Genomic DNA, 20761 nt, shown 5'->3' with positions numbered 1-20761 from the left:
AAGATTATATATCAATAAACTATTCCCAGGTTTATTGTCACAGTGCACAACAGCGGCAAATAGGTTCTAACATATAAATGATTTTTTGACGGCAACCTAGTTTTTATTGTTTCACTTTCCAATCTACAAATGAACTTTGATTGTTGAAATATACAATGTCACGTGGTAGCCTATCCATAGAGGGACCGTATCAAAGACATAAATAACTACCTCTATAAATGATCGAAAATTTTCGAGACGTTCCGAGAATCTTGATTCCGAGGATATCGAATGGCCCATAGGCATTTCAAAAACTCACCAATATATAAGCGTGAACCCCCTGAGGGGGTTTCACACAAAAAACTGAGTGATCTTATAATCACCGAAAGAAGCGAACCCGGTTGGTATTATGTTTACTTTATATCTAATGTAAATATGGATAGTATCTAAACATATGTAATAGACAATCGAACATGATCTAAATTTAATTATATAATGGTCGTGGCCAGTTTTCTATTTCTTGCATGCAGTTATATGTCTCATATCATGATATAACGACATTTCCAATGGCTATTCATTAGGTCATTGAAGACTTTCAAAGGTTAAGACGATGTTCATTTCTTCCATGGCAACGAAAATATGTGATTTCTGTAATAATATACTAACCAACCTCGCTTTGAACACGCAAATCTTCCTTCTTTTTTTGTCAATTTTATTATATTCTGAAGCGTGAAAAAAAGTTTAAAAATGTCTGATGTTAAAGTTTGACGGAACAGGAGATATAACGTCATAAGGGAACAGCGCTTAAAATTATCATTCTCTCTCTATAATTAATTTTTTATTTCTCTTTTTCAAAGTTAAATTGTTGACTCCAGACATGCAAATTTAATTATAAATAACACAATGTAGTTGTAACAATTTAAGTAAAAGAAAATATCAAATAAAAACAAAAAAAGAAAACACAAATATAAATATATGGACAGAGTTGTTCATATGTTTAGATCAGTATTAACTCCATTTATATATATATATATTTCTTTCTCAATTCTCTTTATTTGTTTTGGAATATTTTGTTGAAAGTATCAACAGAAGCAAACCAATACTTTCACAATAAAAATATTCCGGGCAAAACATTATCTTTAATGTATTTTAACAGTTAAAACTGTGAAATGAAAATAACTTACAGTACTCAATCTTAAATGTATATCATACCTTTCCATATTATTTATTTTTTCAAACGTTGCTTCAACAGTCAACTCTTTTCAAATGAAATAGCAACTGATTGTAGTTCAAGTCTTAAGAAGATTACTTCTGAAATCTGCAATGCGTTTCCTAAAGTCACAACAACATTATCCATGAAGCACGTTTATGATACAGAATTAGACAAATCTGTGTCACTTATCAAACATGTAACACATATTAGTCCTGTAACAGTGTGTAACCTCAGTCAAAAGTCAGCGATTGCAATAGATTACATTACAAATAAGCACATATTCAACATGCTTAGAGTCTTCAGGCGAAATAACTCAGCAGTAAAATACATAGGAAAAAAAAAACAACAAAGTAAACATTTGATGTTCAATAAAATAGCAGATATAGATGATTTTGATCACTTATGTCAAGAATAAATTGTGTATGAATAATATAAAAAAGGAATGCTAGAAATGAAAAACTCATAACTTTATAAAACGCATTTAAAATGTACAAACAATATTTCTCTAATTCTTCGTCAATTTATCCCTTTCTGCACCCATTGTATAAAAAAAATTTAATCAACGTGTGGTTCGTTTGATCTCAGTTCTTCATTGGTTAAAATCCGATTATGACGTCGAATTTTCTTGCTTTCCTCTGAATTTCCTATTGTGACGGCATGAAAAAAGGCGACCATGCCTGATGACGTCACATAGAAAAAATACATCTTTTCGCAGATCATTCGAAAAGAAGGAATAAATTTGCCTGCGTATTGTTTGAAAATCATTAGAGAAACAGATTCCACCACCAAATCTCGTGTAATACGATAGTTATCCACTCTCGACAGTTAAATTTTAAATATTTAAAACGCTCGGCGAGCCTCGCGTTTTAAATTTGAAAATTTAACTGTCTCGAGTGGATAAATATCGTATTACACTCGATGCAGTGGTAGAATCTATATGTATATTAAAATGATCATTATGGTTTGACTTAACACCTTCGTTAACAATTGGAAAAGAAAACAATCATTAAACGCATATGGTATATCTAACAACGTCTCTAATTCTCATGTCTGATATCATCCAACATTGATAGACATATAGAAATAGATAAATAATTTCTCCAAGTTTTTCACTTTGAAAATATAGAAGTTTTGGTTTAGATGTTGTTATTTCAATGACAATTTAAAAGCAAATGTTTCGCTATGCAGTTGGAGAAACCTTGGAGGAAGATTTGATGTAAAGTACTCCTGCAATAATACCACCTCAACAAAGAATCAGAGCACCTTAAACTGCGACGATATTCCGTCCAACATTGCTTTCGCCTGTACATATTGTACTTGCTGTAGTAAGATCCAAAAAGTATAAAAAAAGGGGCCATGACTATAAACAGCAATAACGGCGCTGTCCATGTGCTTTCCTAATTCAAGTGCACGAAAAGATCTTGTTTTGTGAGCTTATTCGACAAATCTTGGTGACTTCTTAAACAGTCCGAAAGATGGAAAGAAAAAAATGTATATTTAAGCGATAAAATATGTTTTCATTAGTTAATAATAAATTTATTGTTCTGTATTAACTTAATAAGAAAATTGATGCACATTCATTGTTATCATAGACATGTATATGTAAATATAGAATGTCACTTCTTTTTTTTTTAAATTCTTAACTTTCGTATTTAGTATTGTTTTAATGAAGAAAATCTCCATTGTTCATTAAGAAGGAAAAAAAAACAGTCACGTGAATCAGATCCATAAACTTTAAACTTGATTCTGGGACCTTTTATTACCGTAACGTTCAATTTGACAGATGTCGATGTTTACTCCAAAATATACAAATTAAATAATAATTAAAATGGTTCAGTTCTATTTGAGTTTTGTTTCATAAAGCTTCGAGTAGAGGCAGTGGTAGAAAATCAGCAGCTGTTGTGGCAGTGATGAAAATAAGCAGCTGTTGTGACAGTGGTGGAAAGTCAATAGCTGTTGTGACAGTGGTGGAAAATCAACAGCTGTTGTGGCAGTGGTGGAAAATCAGCAGCTGTTGTGGCAGTGGTGGAAAATCAACAGCTGTTGTTGCAGTGATGGAAAATCAGCAGCTGTTGTGGCAATGGTGGAAAATCAGCAGATGCTGTGGCAGTGGTGGAAAATCAGCAGCTGTTGTGGCAGTGGTGGAAAATCAACAGCTGTTGTGACAGTGATGGAAAAATAACAGATGTTGTGGCAGTGGTGGAAAATCAACAGCTGTTGTGGCAGTGGTGGAAAATCAGCAGCTGCTCTGACAGTGGTGGAAAGTCAACAGCTGTTATGACAGTGGTGGAAAATCAGCAGCTGATGTGACATTGATGGAAGTCAACAGCTGTTGTGACAGTGGTGGATAATCAGCAGCCGTTATGTGACAGCGGTGGAAAATCAGCAGCTGTTGTGACAGTGGTGGAAAATCAGCAGCTGTTGTGGCAGTGGTGGATAATCAGCAGTTGTTGTGGCATGGATGGAAAATCAGCAGCTGTTGTGACAGTGGTCGAAAGTCAACAGGTGTTGTGACAGTGGTGGATAATCAGCAGTTGTTGAGGCAGTGATGGGAAATCGGCAGCTGTTGTGATAGTGGTGGAAAGTCAACAGCTGTTGTGACAGTGGTGGAAAATCAGCAAGAAAATCAACAGCTGTTGTGGCAGTGGGTGAAAATCAGCAGCTGTTGTGGGAGTGATGGAAAATCAGCAGCTGTTGTGGCAGTGGTGGAAAATCAGCAGCTGTTGTAGCAGTGATGGAAAATCAGCAGCTGTTGCTTCAGTGGAGGAAAATCAGCAGCTGTTGTGGCCGTGATGGAAAATCAGCAGCTGTTGTGGCAGTTGTGGAAAATCAGCAGCTGTTGTGGCAGTGGTAGAAAATCAACAGCTGTAGTAGCAGTGGTGGGCAGTTAGCAGCTGTTGTGGCAGTGGTTAAAAATCAGCAGCTGTTGTTGCAGTGATGGAAAATCAGCAGCTGTTGTGACAGTGGTGGAGAGTCAACAGCTGTTGTGACAGTGGTGGTCAATCAGCAGCTGTTATGTCAGTGGTGGAAAATCAGCAGCTGTTGTGACAGCGTGGAAAATCAGCAGCTGTTGAGACAGTGGTGGATAATCAGCAGCTGTTATGGCAGTGGTGGAAAATCAGCAGCTGTTGTGACAGCGGTGGAAAATCAGCAGCTGTTGTGGCAGTGGTGGAAAATCAGCAGCTGTTGTGACAGTGGTGGAAGATCAGCAGCTGTTTTGGCAGTGGTGGAAAATCAGCACCTTTTGTGACAGTGGGGGACAATCAGCAATGTTGTGGCAGTGGCGAAAAATCAGCAGCTGTTGTGGCATTGGTTGTAAATCAGCAGCTGTTGTGGCAGTGATGGAAAATCAGCAGCTGTTGTGGCAGTGATGGAAAATCAGCAGCTGTTGTGGCAGTGGTGGAAAATCAACAGCTGTTGTGACAGTGGTGGAAAATTAACAGCTGTTGTGACAGTGTTGGATAATCAGCAGCTGTTATGACAGTGATGGGAAATTAAAAGCTGTTGTGACAGTGGTGGAAAATTAACAGTTGTATTAATAATAGAGGATTATTTTGATATGGTTAATGATAACACTGCACTTTCTTGTGACAATGTACGGCAATGTATAGTGTGTGATATCCCTGCATTAAAAACCAGTATACCCCCGATCAGAGATGGTATGAGTATTGTACAAAGTCTTTGTGTAAAATGTTACAACCCTTTTTGAGATTTGGCCAAGGAACTCAAATAGCTTATGGTTTGTCATGGACGTGTTTGAGTGATGTTGAACATTCTGCAACATCAGTAGAACGAATAAGGAGGTCTTTTCAAATAGTGGTAGATCTAAGGTTATTCGATTCATTAAAGGGACAACCTCGTTTAGATGCAACATTCAGACAGCACATTCTTCGAGTATGCATACATCTTGTTAGTGGCCTCCGGCTTGATACGCTCTCTCTCTCTTTCTCTCTCTCTCTCTCTCTCTCTCTCTCTCTCTCTCTCTCTCTCTCTCTCTCCATTTTATTTTTGTATCGAATAGTTGTATAAGAAGTATAACATACCATGGCGAATTTTTTTCTTGTATCCAGTTACTTTTTCAAATGGATGTGCATATTGATGTCTAGTGATAGTTTAATATATATATAGACAGGTTTCTTTGTACCGTAATATCTGTGAATCGTGTGTCTTTGTAATTTACATCTATATCGGTTTTCACATCAGTTTTAGTCATTTCTGCTATAGATTCCGTTGTTTGTCTTGTTTTATAAAAAGGAGGATACAAGTTCTCAATATGATATTGTTCTTGTACTGATTGACATATTAACATAATATTTTTTTTTATATAATCTCGTGTTCATACTGATATGTAAGTATGCATCAAGAGTTTTTTTTTATAGTTCCAACATTCTTTTGGGTTTAAATAATCTATAATGAATTTCATCATGGACCTGGTGTTAACGTCACATTACTTATTTCTCCTTCGTTCTTTGTACTATTCTAACAAATCTTTCCCTAAAATATCTTTAAATGTTGTCATATATTGTTGCATAGCTAAATATCAAATATGAATATTTTTTTGATAATTTCCGTAGATAAAGATTTTTTTTCTTCATTTTCTTACATGCTGGAAGCGGGGGTATACATCACTTATCTCTGGCGATCATGCATAAATATGACTAGCTGAATTGCTGGAACACTCACAGAGCATGATTCCATAGAAAGATTTTCTCATTTATAATGATGGACTACTGAGAATTGTCCAAAATGTCCAAATATTGCGATTTTTTTATAAAATCCACCCTTTTGACCTTTGACCACAGTTTTCAAAATTCTGCACCAGTTTGACACTCTACGACATGCCTTATTCAAAGGGTATTATATTTATCTTCAAAATAAGACTAAAATTGACCATAATGTATTTCGTAGATTTACCTTACTTGTCACCATAATATTATGTCCATCACAAGGTCAAGCATACGACTATTGATAAAGACTTCATAATGAAGGCTATGATAACAGATGATATGTGACATGTCATCATTTGTTGTATGGATGTTAGTACACATGAACTAACCTTTCAGTGTTTCTGCATGGGCTTGCCAATTACTAAGCGAATGGGGAGGGGGGATTGGGTAAGAAATAACATAACACACAAAATAATCCAAATTACTTTTGCCGATTTTGGCATAGACCGAATCATACTCAACAAAACCACTAGAGGGGGTTTCACATGGCAAAGGGAAATTAAACAAACTCTCAGTATGATTTTAATTTTAGTTCATTTATATGTTATGGAGTTTAGAATGGCGTCCAATTTCACTAAACTATTACACATTTTTGTTCAGGGGCCCGCTGGAGCCCGCCTTTTGCTGTATTGCAGACCCGTTGGTGGCCCTCGGCTGTTTTCTGCTCTTTGGTCGGGTTGTTTTCTCTCTAATTCTCAATTTTATTATTACGCCCTGTTCCAATTTACAATTATAGAAAAACGAAGTTATGAGTAAGTTCTATAATATTATATAAAAAATACTGTATATAAAATTCTCACTGCATTCCTTAAATTTTCATTGGTCACTGACAAATAAAGGCGAAAGATACCAAACTGGACATTAAAACTCATAACTCGAAAATAAACTGACAACGCCATGGCATAAATAGCAAAATTACCAACAGACAAAAAACATTCCTTTTGATGTAACTTTCATCTCGTGAACAGATATTCGTGTCTGCCCGTTGTAAAGATAAAAATAAGGAGATGTGGAATGATAGCCAATGAAACAACTATCCACCAAATTCAACATATAGTCAGCTATAAAAGGCTCAGACATGAAAATATGAAATAATTCAATTGAGATCCGGCTAACGGACAAATTTATAACAAAACAAAATACGAAAAACAAATATGAACAAACGACAAAACAGACTCCTGACAGGCACATACAGAATGTTTGTGAGCGCTCAACTCTCCCATAATCTTGAACAGTGGTGTTTCAGTATAACATAGAAACAAAATATCAAAATCAGTTGAAAAGACTGTACTGTTTCACCCTAAATACTGAAGTAGATACAAATTTCCGAAGAAGATAAACACATTACTAGTATTTATGTAACATATGTATATAGCTGCCAAAGAATTTGACCTTAAACTTATCAAGGACTTGATGTTGGTCAGTTATATCACATTTTTTTATCTTGTCACCAGGTTATGTCTTAAGATTTAAACGTGGACTGATCGCGAGCTGTTTATCTCGTGACCGTTGTATATAAAATTGATGACCAGTGCTGACGAGAGGGACACTAAGGATCACTGGTCAACTGTAAACACTGAACATAACTACAATGAAGCTCATTTGTTTTGGTTTGCTTGCCTGCCTGGCTATTCCTGCTCTTGGCGATAATCTAGTACAGTTAGCTACCAAACTAGGAGCAAAAACATTAGTTGAGTTTGTGACAGAGGCCGGTCTAGCAGACACCCTTGCAAATGGAGGTATAGTTATGTATAATATATAAAAATATAATTAAACTGCAGGTCGACGATTAATTTGTATAAGTTTCCATATTAATGTAGCAAAATCAGAATTCAGATTAAATCCACTGACTTGTTTGTTACATAATACAGAAAAGTAATACAGTAAAATGGGGTGCCTCATCTTTATAGATTTTGAATACTATACCAGACTACAAAGAATTGTATGGGTGGCAGAACTAGCTATAAGATATGGTGTGAGCGTATCTAAAAGTTGAGAGACAATAATTTATTAAGACCTTGTTGATAAATATTCCGAACCAACTTCACAAACAATACCAATGGTGAGAGGTTTAGCTAGCTATAAAACCATGTTTAATCTACCATTTCCACGTACGAAATGTCTGTTCAAAGTCAAGATTATGACAGCTGTTATCCATTGAAAAGTTTGAGCTTTTGATTTTTCCCTTTGATTGGGGATTTTCCGTTTTGAATTTTCTTCGGGGTTCGGTATTTTTGTTGTTTTACTTTTTATTTATAACGAAAAAATATAGAAAAACTCCTTTTTTAAACGGTCTAACAATGCAAATTTATATTATTTACGGACTTTAAAGACTAACACAATATAGTATAATACTCTTTACCGGTTTTCGTTTCTTAATTTATTATGCGTGTAAACTGTTTGAAAGAGTAGAGGTTTCCCAACCCGCTCAGCCGCTTGTGTTCATGAAAACATGTTTTTGATGATTCTGTAAGAAACAAAGTACATATATATAACATCGTCTGAAGCTGACTATTTTGATTTCGAGCTCGACATATGAGGTTCTGGATGGGGAGTCTTTATTTATGTATTCATTATTTTTGATTTTATCTTTTTCTGTATTTTTTTTTATAGTTTTTGCCCATTATATATTCTGTGTTTTTTTTAAATTTTGTACGCCATTGTTCTCTTATTTGTAATTTTGCCTTATTTTTCCTTCCTTGATTGATTCTATAATATTTTTTTGCCATTATTCTGCACATTTTATCCGTTATTTTCTATTCTGTAAACCCCGTCCAGACATTCACATATTAATTATTGGTACTTTTCTGTTACCGAATCTGTTATGCCTGTGTCTTTATGAGTTTTTTTTGTAACAATAAGTTTTATTCATCCTTGATGCATACCCAACATCTTCTAAACATATTATTTACATTTATATCTCGATAATTCAATGGAAAAAGTAAAATATTGAACCAGTTACTTTTTTGGACTGTCTTTTTCAAATGGTATTTTCGACTTCTTTTCAGGATCAAAAGGACTATGGGGCATTTCATTGGCCGTACTCCCAAATGCAAATAACGTCACTGGTTATTTACCCACGGTTGTGGACGTTGATAGTCAATCACAACGTAGACTGGTTCCCGATCGCAATATTCAGTATGTTATTCATATGCAAAAATAACTGCGTATGGCTTTCAGCTAATACCTGGAGCGTAGTACCGGGAACCAGGATAATCTGAACGTTTCAATGATTTACCATTTGGAAAATATTACCCAGAATACCAAAGAAACGACGAATTTTCATACTAATATCTTTCTTTCTCTGCTGTTGCACCAAATATTATATTAAATATTTATAAACATGTCAGTAGTTTTAAATATTTGTTTTATAATTTTTTTCAGGACCCTTCACTGTGTTTGGACCAACTGATGATGCTTTCAACAAATTACCAAGTAAAGTAGTAAAAATGTTAAAAGAGGACAAAAAACTGCTAGCTGACGTACTGAAGTTCCACGTCCTGAACGGCAAAGTATTTTCATCACAGCTGTCCAATGAACTTACTGCTCCTTCACTAAACCCATTGGCTAAAGTCCGTATCAACATTTACCAAGGCGGAAAGGTAATAAGAGGATTTTGTGGGAATGTTCTGATAACGATAGAAATTAATGAGTTATGAATGAGTCTATAAGGTTTTTGATACTATGGTAACTGTAGCGTGTAAAATCCACGTAGTAATATATAATTTGCAACTAGTATATGAAAATGAAAATACCACAAAGCGTTTTTTTTTCTCTGTATACATGTATGTATATCCTTTATCATAAAAGCTCAAAACCAAACAAATTAAAGCCAAGAATTTATAAAAACCTGAACACCTTGAAAATATTACTTTCCGATTGTGTCCCTTTGACTGAGATTGCAATTCATATGGCGGGTGATATATGCCTAGTAGGAGAATCTCATCCTGTCGATGTACCCGGTCTCGCTTCTTTAAGAGTTCGTGCCGTTCCCTTATTTTTGTTTGTTTGTTACCTTAATTCGTCTTGTCCTAATGGATTTACGATATTTGATCATCCATAATTATACTACTGGGCCCGTATGCATAAAGCTACTTAGGTACAGATTTGTTCCGAACGGACTGATTTTTCTACATGTCCTACGATCGCGATAAATCAGTACTACGATTGGATATCTTAACTTAAGTGGTTTTATGCATACGGGCCCTGTTCCTAAACTTAGCAATATTGGCTACTAGATTATCGTAGCAGTTGGGAGGTAACCAGGTTTCCGGGGGAGAACTATATCGATCTTCGATAGGAAAATTGGAAATCCTAGTCAATTGAGCTAGAAGTCGAATATGCAGGGTTCTATGTGACAACCCCAGTACTGACAGGCTTGTGATACTGTAGATTAAGTAGTTTGGCCAGTCGGCTACCGTTTGTCTCGTACAATTTTTCATTCTTCTCCTATGTCACTTTAAAATAGAGAATGGACAAGGAAAATGTGTCACAGAGAAAACAACTGTGTATATTTTGTGTTTAATTGACAGGTGATAACAGCAACCGGAAGCCCTGTAGTGTTACCAGACCAGAATGCTACCAATGGAGTCATCCATGTTATAGATAGAGTCATGTTTCCTCTACCATTAGTGTCGGTAACAGGAATGGTAGGAATGGATCCTAAGTTGTCTACTCTCCTCACAGCTGTCAAGGCTGCCGATCTCGTACAAACGCTCTCCGGTAAATATATATTTCCCTTCCTAGTATAAATGTATATCAATAACAAACTGTTCAAAAATTGCAACTTTAGATCTAAATGTCTAATATAAAAAAAAAAAAAAAAAAGAAGAGGGATTATGTACAATAACTTCTTAATAAATCGTGTTTTATTTTAAAGAAAAATGGCTGATTACACTGTCAGTTTAGCATCTCTGTCTTTTCGACATGCCATTCGGAACAAGAATGCGCTAGGCTGAGGCACAGCTTCAAATCGCTATTGTGTGATATATATATATATGTATATATATATATATATATACAAGTCTAAATTGAAAACAACGTTCAAACCTATGATTGCGTTGGATAAAAACCGCAATTTCTATACGTGTGCATGCAAAACAATTTTCTTGTTAGAGGGGTCTAAATACAGCACAAACAACATTTTCCAAAAGACCAAAAAAGTGAAAAAGTATATTTTAACAAAACGCATTTGACTAACAGGTCGAACAACAGATGTTCTTAAACCCTGCCGACTGCCATTGGCGATTACCAAATAAACGGATCACAAGATGTTACAAAATAGATCTTTAAAAATTTATAAATTTAACACCAAACAGAAAACAATAAACTTGCGGAAAAGATGGTATACCGCAAACAAAAGGTGCAAAAATTAGTACACCATATCCGGATTTCGACAATTAATGTCTCTTCAGTGATGTTAGAAATCGAAACGGTATTTGGAAGGCCATATAATTTACCTCATTTTAGGATAGACTCTTGAATTTTGAAAGAGTCAAAATAGGATGAACGGATCATATAAACCCGAAGGCAAATATAATACAAGCCCAAACGAAAAAATATAAACAAGTCTAAATTGAAAACAACGTTCAAACCTATGATTGCGTTGGATAAAAACCGCAATTTCTATACGTGTGCATGCAAAACAAATTTCTTGTTAGAGGGGTCTAAATACAGCACAAACAACATTTTCCAAAAGACCAAAAAAGTGAAAAAGTATATTTTAACAAAACGCATTTGACTAACAGGTCGAACAACAGATGTTCTTAAACCCTGCCGACTGCCATTGGCGATTGCCAAATAAACGGATCACAAGATGTTACAAAATAGATCTTTAAAAATTTATAAATTTAATACCAAACAGAAAACAATAAACTTGCGGAAAAGATGGTATACCGCAAACAAAAGGTGCAAAAATTAGTACACCATATCCGGATTTCGACAATTAATGTCTCTTCAGTGATGTTAGGAATCGAAACGGTATTTGGAAGGCCATATAATTTACCTCATTTTAGGATAGACTCTTGAATTTTGAAAGAGTCAAAATAGGATGAACGGATCATATAAACCCGAAGGCAAATATAATACAAGCCCAAACGAAAAAATATAAACAAGTCTAAATTGAAAACAACGTTCAAACCTATGATTGCGTTGGATAAAAACCGCAATTTCTATACGTGTGCATGCAAAACAAATTTCTTGTTAGAGGGGTCTAAATACAGCACAAACAACATTTTCCAAAAGACCAAAAAAGTGAAAAAGTATATTTTAACAAAACGCATTTGACTAACAGGTCGAACAACAGATGTTCTTAAACCCTGCCGACTGCCATTGGCGATTGCCAAATAAACGGATCACAGATGTAACACAATGGATCTTAATTATATTAATTTAATACCAAACAGAAAACAATAAACTTGCGGAAAAGATGGTATATCGCAAACATGAGGTGCAAAAATTTGTACACCATATCCGGATTTCGACAATTAATGTCTCTTCAGTGATGTTAGGAATCGAATATATATGGCTTTAAGAAACATTTTACAAGTTTTATTATTTTTTTTAGGCGATGGTCCATTCACCCTATTTGCTCCCACAAATGAAGCCTTCCAGAAATTGCCCGCTGGAGTATTGGCCAATCTTTTAAAGAATAAGACAGCTTTGGCCGACGTCTTGACATATCACGTTGTTTCTGGAACGTTCTATAGCGCTGGGTTAACAAATGGAATGTCAGCAACAACAGTCGAAGGGAAACCAGTCACGATCACCATTAGTGGAGGTTTGTTTAATATTTTTTAATCCATTGAGTTTGTTTCTTCTTTATCGTACGTGTATTCTTAGTTAGTATGTGTATTCTTGTCAAATGATAAAAGTACGAGTGTGTGTAGGATGATTAGAGACAAAAACTATTTTGAAGGATTCAGAACAGAGATTATTTTCAATGGCTACCCATTCGAAATTATAACCGGTTGAAAAGAAATCCGTTTTCTTTGTGAACCTTTCAAAAATGTAATTGGTAAATATGCATATTTAGAGTTTATTGGTAAATATGCATATTGAGTGTTTAGCAACAATCATGTATATATTTAGTGTATATATAGGGACTTACATGCATACATTGAGTCTTTAGCTGCGAATACATGTATATTTGGTGTTTAGCGGTAAATAAGTATATTGAGGGTTTAGCGGTAAATATGTATATTGAGTGTTTAGCGGTAAAATGTATATTTAATTTTAAAATACAAATATGAATATTTAACCACTAATTATTTTTGATTGGACTCACCTTTATTTTTATAGGAAAAGTTATGGTTGGAAAGTCCACTGTAGAAAAAGCCGATGATGCAGTGTCCAATGGAGTTGTTCATATCATCGACACCGTACTTATTCCACCTGCCCTTAGATCAACAATTCTTCCATGAAGAAATCCTTGATGCAGTGAAGAGTATTACTCACATTTGTAATTTATCAATTCTTCAATGAAGTGAATGTACAGTTTTTATTTATATTAAAATGACTTTTGTTATATAATATACATGGTTAATGGTTAATGTGATTTTTGTAATACTAATGAAAATATACAAAATGTGTGTCGTTTATGACAATGATAAAATGTGGTATGAATATATGCCAATGAGAAAGCTATGAAAGGCGCCGACATGACAAAATGACAAAATGAAAATTAATTTGAAAAGAAAAAAATATTTACTAGTACAAAACAATAAACAAAAAACAAAATATGAAAACAGCAACATACGACAATCACTGAACTACAGGCACCTGAATTGGAACAGGCACACAGAGAATGTGGCGAACTTAAACATGTTCGCGGACACCCAACCCTCCCCTAACGCAGACAGTGATGTGACACCACAGCACAAAACCAATGGAGTATTCAGATATCACTCTCCGTCCATAACTTGCTTCTGAATAGCTATATATGAAAAATAGAAGACAAACAACCCATCAACAAAAATAATCGAAGAACACTTGTAGAACATTATACAGTCTTAAACAAAGACAGTAGTCAAAGCGCAAGCTCTAACTCGGATGGGCCGCCCGTGCAAGACCCTCACGGGTAGTCAAGGTCGTTATAAACCACCCTCATCATAAATCTAGTGAACGAATTTAACAAAAACAATCTAAAATCCGCCATCAATACCGGGTCTTCGAATAACGAAAAACATAAAGATAGGATGTACTAGTATAACCGAAAGATTTCCGACTTGGCACACGAGAAATACTTCGAGGGTTATAAGTTAATCTAATGCTGATATCCCAACAGACCTTTCTTACTTTGACTAGTATCGTAAATACTACTGAACATAAGATAAACAGTGTAATATAAATTTAAGAAGACTCGATATGATTGCCAATGAGAAATTTCCACAAAAGTCCAAATGACGTAGAAGTCAACAGCTATAGGTCACTGTACAGCCTTAAAAATAAGCAAATCTCATGTCAAATAGCAGCAGACTTCAACAATGGGCAACACTCGTATATCAAATAGCAAACTATTAAGTGCTCCTCATGACTAAGGTAAAACAATTCAAAGAAAAAACTAACGTCAAATAAAACATTATTTACACATCAACAATCGAAAAAAAAAAATATATACAACAACAAACAACAGCAAACAGGCTCCTGAATTGGAACTAGCACATACAGAATGCTTAACTTATTTACATAACCCTATCCATAACCATGGACGGTGGTGTAACAGCTTAAGAACAAGCTATAAATTTTACTTTAAAATTGAGAATGGAAATGGGGAATGTGTCAAAGAGACAACAACCCGACCAAAGAGCAAAATGCAGCCGAAGGCCACCAATGGGTCCTCAACACAGCAAGAAAAACCCGCACCCGACGGCTTTATTCAGCTGACCCCTAAACAAAAATGTGTACTAGTTCAGTGATAATGGACGCCATATTAAACTCCAAAGCATATAAATGAAATAAAATAAAAAATCATACAAGACTAACAAAGGCCAGAGGCTCCTGACTTGAGACAGGCGCAAAAATGCGGCAGGGTTAATAGATATAAGAAGATGTGGTATGAGTGCCAATGAGACAACTCTCCATTCAAGTCACAATTTATAAAAGTAAACCATTATAGGTCAAAGTACGGTCTTCAACACGGAGCCTTGGCTCGCAACGAACAGCAAGCTATAAAGGGCCCCAAAAATTACTAGTATAAAACCATGCATTCAAACGGGAAAACCAACGGTCTAATATATATAAAAAAAACGAGAAACGAGAAACACTTATAAACCACATCAACAAACGACAACTACTGAACATCAGATTCCCGACTTAGGACAGGTGCAAACAATTGCAGCGGGTTTAAACGTTTTAATGGTACCAAACCTCCACCCTTATCTGAAACAATAGTGTAACATAACAACATAGAAAGACACACTATAAAATATCAATTGAAATGGCTTCACTCAATCAAAAGACATAATAACACAAGTGGACATACACTGAACGAATAAATGTTTTTTGTGAAATCTCACCCTCCCCATATACCTCTAGCCAATGTAAAAAACAAACAAACACACAACAATACGCACAGTAAAACTAAGTTTAAAAGAAGTCCGAGTCTGATGTCAGTATATGTAACAAAAGAAATTAAGTAAAATTTCAATAACTATTAAATTAACAAAGGACTACTAGCAGTAACTGACATGCCAGCTCCAGACCTCAATTAAACTGATTGAAAGATTATGTCTTCATCATATGAAAATCAAGCACAATCCCTCCCGTTAGGAGTTAAGTATCATACCATCATAAAATATATGAGAAGGACATGCATAACCCGTATCATGCCAACATATGGAACGCCATAGCTGTCTTATGTGGCATGAGCTATTATATGCTGTGGATATTTCATTATATGATGGTGCTTTTTTATTATGTGATGGTACTTTCGTATTATACGATGGTGCTTTTTTTATTATGTGATGGTGCATTTGTATTATAGGATGGTGTTTTTTTATTATGTGATGGTGCTTTTGTATTATATGATGGTGCTTTTTATTATATTGTGGTGCTTTTTTATTATGTAATGGTGCTTTTGTATTATAAGATGGTGCTTTTGTATTATGTGATGGTGCTTTTGTATTATAAGATGGTGCTTTTTTTATTATGTGATGGTGCCTTTTTATTATATGGGTGGTGCTTTTTTATTATGTGATGGTGCTTTTGTATTATAAGATGGTGCTTTTTTTAATTATGTGATGGTGCTTTTTTAGCTCACCGGGGCCCGAAGGGCCCCATGTGAGCTTATACCATCACTTGGCGTCCGTCGTCGTCCGTCGTCGTCGTCTGTCGTCGTCGTCTGTCGTCGTAAACTATTTCAAAAATCTTCTCCTCTGAAACTACTGGGCCAAATACCTTCAAACTTTAATTAAATGTTTCTTAGGGTATCTAGTTTATACATTGTATCCGAAGTTTTGATTCATTGACAAACATGGCCGCCATGGCTAAAAATAGAACATAGGGGTCAACTGCAGTTTTTGGCTTATATCTCAACAACTAAAGCTTTTAGGTAAAATTGTTCAATTGGTCAAGATCTATCAGCTCTGAAATTTTCAGACGAATCGAACAACCCATTGTTGGGTTGCTGCCACAGAATTGGTAGTTTTAACAAAGTTTTGCAGTTTTTTGTAATTATTTTGAATATTATTATAGATATATATAAACTGTAAGCAGCAATAATGTTCAGCAAAGTAAGATCTACAAAAAGTTAATATGACCATAATTGTCAATTGACCCCTAAAGGAGTTATTGCCCTTTAAAGACAATTTTACACAATTTGTTCATCAAGTTTGCTAACATTTAAAAATCTTCTCCTCTGAAACTACTGGGCCAATTACCTTCAAACTTTAACTAAATATTTTTTAGGGTATCTTGTTTATAAATTGTATCCGAAGTGCGTATCCATTGACAAACATGGCCGCCTTGGCTAAAAATAGAACATAAGGGTCAAATGCAGTTTTTGGCTTATATCTCAAAAACTAGATCTTTTAGAGCAAATGTGACATGGGGGTAAAATTGTTTAATTGGTCAAGATCTATCGGCCCTGAAATTATCAGACGAATCGAACAACCCATTGTTGGGTTGCTGCCACCGAATTGGTAGTTTTAACAAAATTTTGCAGTTTTTTGTTATTATTTTAAATATTATTAAAGATATATATAAACTGTAAGCAGCAATAATGTTCAGCAAAGTAAGATCTACAAAAAAGTTAATATGACCAAAATTGGCAATTGACCTCTAAGGAGTTATTGCCCTTTAAAGACAATTTTACACAATTTGTTCATCAAGTTTGCTAACATTTAAAAATCTTCTCCTCTGAAATACAGGTGAGCGATTCAGGCTCTTGAGAGCCTCGTCTTATTATATGATGACGGTTCCGGTGTTGTCTATAAAATGTCGGTCAAAGTGACCCAATTGTTGCATGACCATACTTTACTACCGAAGACGTGTCCACTGATGAAGTTTTATGGCTATGGGATGTATAGTACCCTAGATTCAGAGCTAAACTGAAAAAAATACCAAAGTCACTATAGCGTAAAATGTAGGTCAAAGTGACCCAATTGTTGCCTTGCTGTACTTTACTACCGAACACATATCCATTGATGAATTTTAATTGCTATGGGATGTATATTATACCCTAGATTTAGAGCTAAACCAAGACATTAACCAAAGTCACTAGCGTAAAATATAGGCCAAAAAGACCTAGTTGTTGCATGGCTGTACTTTACTACCTTAGTCGTATCCACTGATGAAGTTTCATTGATTGCTATTGGATGTATAGTACCCTAAATTTAGAGCTAAACCAAAAATTTAATCCAAGTCACTGAAGCGTAAATTAAGGTCAAAGTGACCCAATTGTTGCATGGCCGTATTTTATCCACTGATAAAGTTTCATTACTATGGGATGCATAGTACCCTAGATTTAGAGCGTGACAAACCGAAGGACAAAATACCAAACGTTATATCCCCACGTCAACTTTGTTGGGAGAGTAAAAGTAATAAAAGTAGGTCACGAGGACAACGTTATCTTGACATTCTAAAATAGTGGGGATAAAAGCGGGAACAAGTTTTAGGATTGTAAGATCCAAGAACACAACAGGATTACATTTTTTATATTTAAAATTCATTAGGAAAATAAATGTGAAACTGAATTATTTCCCAATTTCACAAAAAATTATTTTTTGGCAAACATTGTTATCATTTATACAATTTATTAAAACTATTTTTGATTAATGACTTGCATATGTTTTTTACTACATTTGTGTAATTCTGTTGTGTTCTTGGATCTTACAATCCTAAAACTATTTTTGAAATAATAGCAAAATACATCTCTAGTTAACTTGTTAAAAACTGCAGTATTTATCTGTATAATTTTTAAGTTGGTTTCAAATGTTTACCACTTTTACGTCCTTGATTTAGCTAATAAATTAACTACAATGATCGACTTTGTTTAAGTATGCCATATTTATACACATCATGTCATATTGTAAAAAAAAATATAACAGTATGCAAGTCTGGTAATTGGCACGTGACTTCAACATCAGCTTCACAATCCAGTGACTTGTTGAGCTAACATGCTAAGTCCTTTTATCACTAACTGTGCCACTGTGGTACTTAGAAAATTGCATTGTAACCTTCTTTTCAATAACCACCAATCCACACTGGACCAAACTTGGAGTAAAATGTTCCATGGATGGTCTTATCATATATTTGTGTTATTGGAGCAAATCCAGAATCAACACTTTTGATAGTACAATTTCAAGCCGATTTACCAAAAAATGGAAATCAGTTATTGGTTTAATAAAGGAGGGCAACATCTTTTGTTTCCGCTTTTATCCCCACTATTTTAGAATGTCAAGATAACGTTGTCCTCGTGACCTACTTTTATTATCCCCTCTCCCAACAAAGTTGACGTGGGGATATAACGTTTGGTATTTTGTCCTTCGGTTTGTCACGCTCTAAATCTAGGGTACTATACATCCCATAGTAATGAAACTTTATCAGTGGATAAAATACGGCCATGCAACAATTGGGTCACTTTGACCTTAATTTACGCTTCAGTGACTTGGATTAAATTTTTGGTTTAAAATTAGCTCTGAATTTAGGGTACTATACATCCAATAGCAATCAATGAAACTTCATCAGTGGATACGACTAAAGTAGTAAAGTACAGCCATGCAATAACTAGGTCTTTTTGGCCTACATTTTACGCTAGTGACTTTGGTTAATGTCTTGGTTTAGCTCTAAATCTAGGGTATAATATACATCCCATAGCAATTAAAATTCATCAGTGGATATGTGTTTGGTAGTAAAGTATAGCCAGGCAACAGTCGGGTCACTTTGACCTACATTTTACGCTATAGTGACTTTGGTATTTTTTTCAGTTTAGCTCTGAATCTAGGGTACTAAACATCCCATAGCCATAAAACTTCATCAGTGGACACGTCTTCGGTAGTAAAGTATGGTCATGCAACAATTGGGTCACTTTGACCTACATTTTATAGACAACACAAGAACCGCCATCATATGATAAAAAAGCATCATCACATAATAAAAAAGCACCATCTTATAATACAAAAGCACCATCACATAATAAAAAAGCACCACCCATATAATAAAAAGACACCATCACATAATAAAAAAGCACCATCTTATAATACAAAAGCACCATCATATAATAAAAAAGCACCATCTTATAATACAAAAGCACCATCACATAATAAAAAAGCACCATCGTATAATTCGAAAGTACCATCACATAATAAAAAAAGCACCATCATATGGTAAAAAAACACCATCATATAATGAAATATCCACAGCATATAATAGCACATGCCACATAAGACAGCTATGGCGTTCCATACCAACAACTGGTTTTATAATAAATGTGTTTATTTCCGATAAAAGATCCTATGAGTGAATCAATATTAATACCAATATATGGCATCTTTAATGACCTGACAACAGTATCGTAACTTTATCCGTTTTTAATAAGTCTGTTTAAAGGTTTGGTTAGCTTTTGATGTGAATGCCGACATTTTTGTGCTTTGTAAAGAATATTACCCATGTTGATTTATATTTACGAATGATGTCCTTGTACCGATGATAAAATTTAGTAAGTGTTTTGACTAGTTTGTGATATCGAAAACCCTGGTGTAATAGTTTTTCAGTAATACATAGCTAGATTTCTTTTGTTAAAATCAAATACGTTGTTACATACACGAGCGAATCGAACAAGTTGAGATAAATAAACACCATACGTTTAGTTCATTTTGTCCTTTTTTTTTTATATCTATCGTTCAAGATTAACGGTCTCTGCTAAGATAAAGACGAAAATTCGGTACATTATAACGAGTCCACGAAGTTTTAATTGTTTCTTTTTAACTTTCCGTAATTTGAATATCTATTTTAGTAGGTTATTGATAAGTATGGGAATTTGATTCAAATCGAAAACGATTGATTAATTGTTGGTTGCTTAATATGTATCCAGTTGCAAATAGTTCAGGCATATCAAGGACGATAAAATAAAGTCTACAGCTTACGTCTCTCTAAATGTAACACCAAAGTCTACGCCTCAAGGTAGCTAGTTGATTTCTTTAAACAGGGTTATTTACTTTTTATGATTTATGACATACGGAAATGTACAATTTGAATACATACATACGTAATAAGACTGAAGTACTTCATTTCATTCTTCATAACAAAATTCTTTAGATTTGAATTTGTATTGAAATTCGGTGAATCATAACTTTCACATAATCGATCTTTTTAACTTAGTTTGTAATTCGTGCATCCATTAAAA

The 20761-nt window shown here is 34.6% G+C and overlaps 1 protein-coding gene across 1 annotated transcript; it reads left to right on the top strand.

Moving 5' to 3' along the window:
* The first annotated feature begins 7450 nt into the window (after positions 1-7450).
* Positions 7451-13449, top strand: LOC127739098 (protein sll1483-like). Its single transcript, XM_052250687.1, has 5 exons — positions 7451-7658; positions 9304-9521; positions 10452-10641; positions 12485-12697; positions 13219-13449. The coding sequence occupies exons 1-5, from the start codon at positions 7511-7513 to the stop codon at positions 13338-13340; spliced, it is 891 nt and encodes a 296-aa protein (XP_052106647.1). The 5' UTR covers positions 7451-7510; the 3' UTR covers positions 13341-13449.
* The last annotated feature ends 7312 nt before the right edge of the window (positions 13450-20761 follow it).

Source organism: Mytilus californianus, unplaced genomic scaffold (assembly GCF_021869535.1).
Source record: "Mytilus californianus isolate M0D057914Y unplaced genomic scaffold, xbMytCali1.0.p SCAF_4, whole genome shotgun sequence".
Taxonomy (NCBI): Eukaryota; Metazoa; Mollusca; class Bivalvia; order Mytilida; family Mytilidae; genus Mytilus; species Mytilus californianus.
This window is presented reverse-complemented; position numbering and strand designations above follow the sequence as displayed.

Bases quoted from the DNA above. Each gene is read 5' to 3' on its own strand.
- LOC127739098 (XM_052250687.1), top strand. From the start codon at position 7,511: ATGAAGCTCATTTGTTTTGGTTTGCTTGCCTGCCTGGCTATTCCTGCT. The intron at 7,659-9,303 runs GTATAGTTATGT...AATTTTTTTCAG, and splicing joins AGACACCCTTGCAAATGGAG to GACCCTTCACTGTGTTTGGA. The intron at 10,642-12,484 runs GTAAATATATAT...TATTTTTTTTAG, and splicing joins TCTCGTACAAACGCTCTCCG to GCGATGGTCCATTCACCCTA.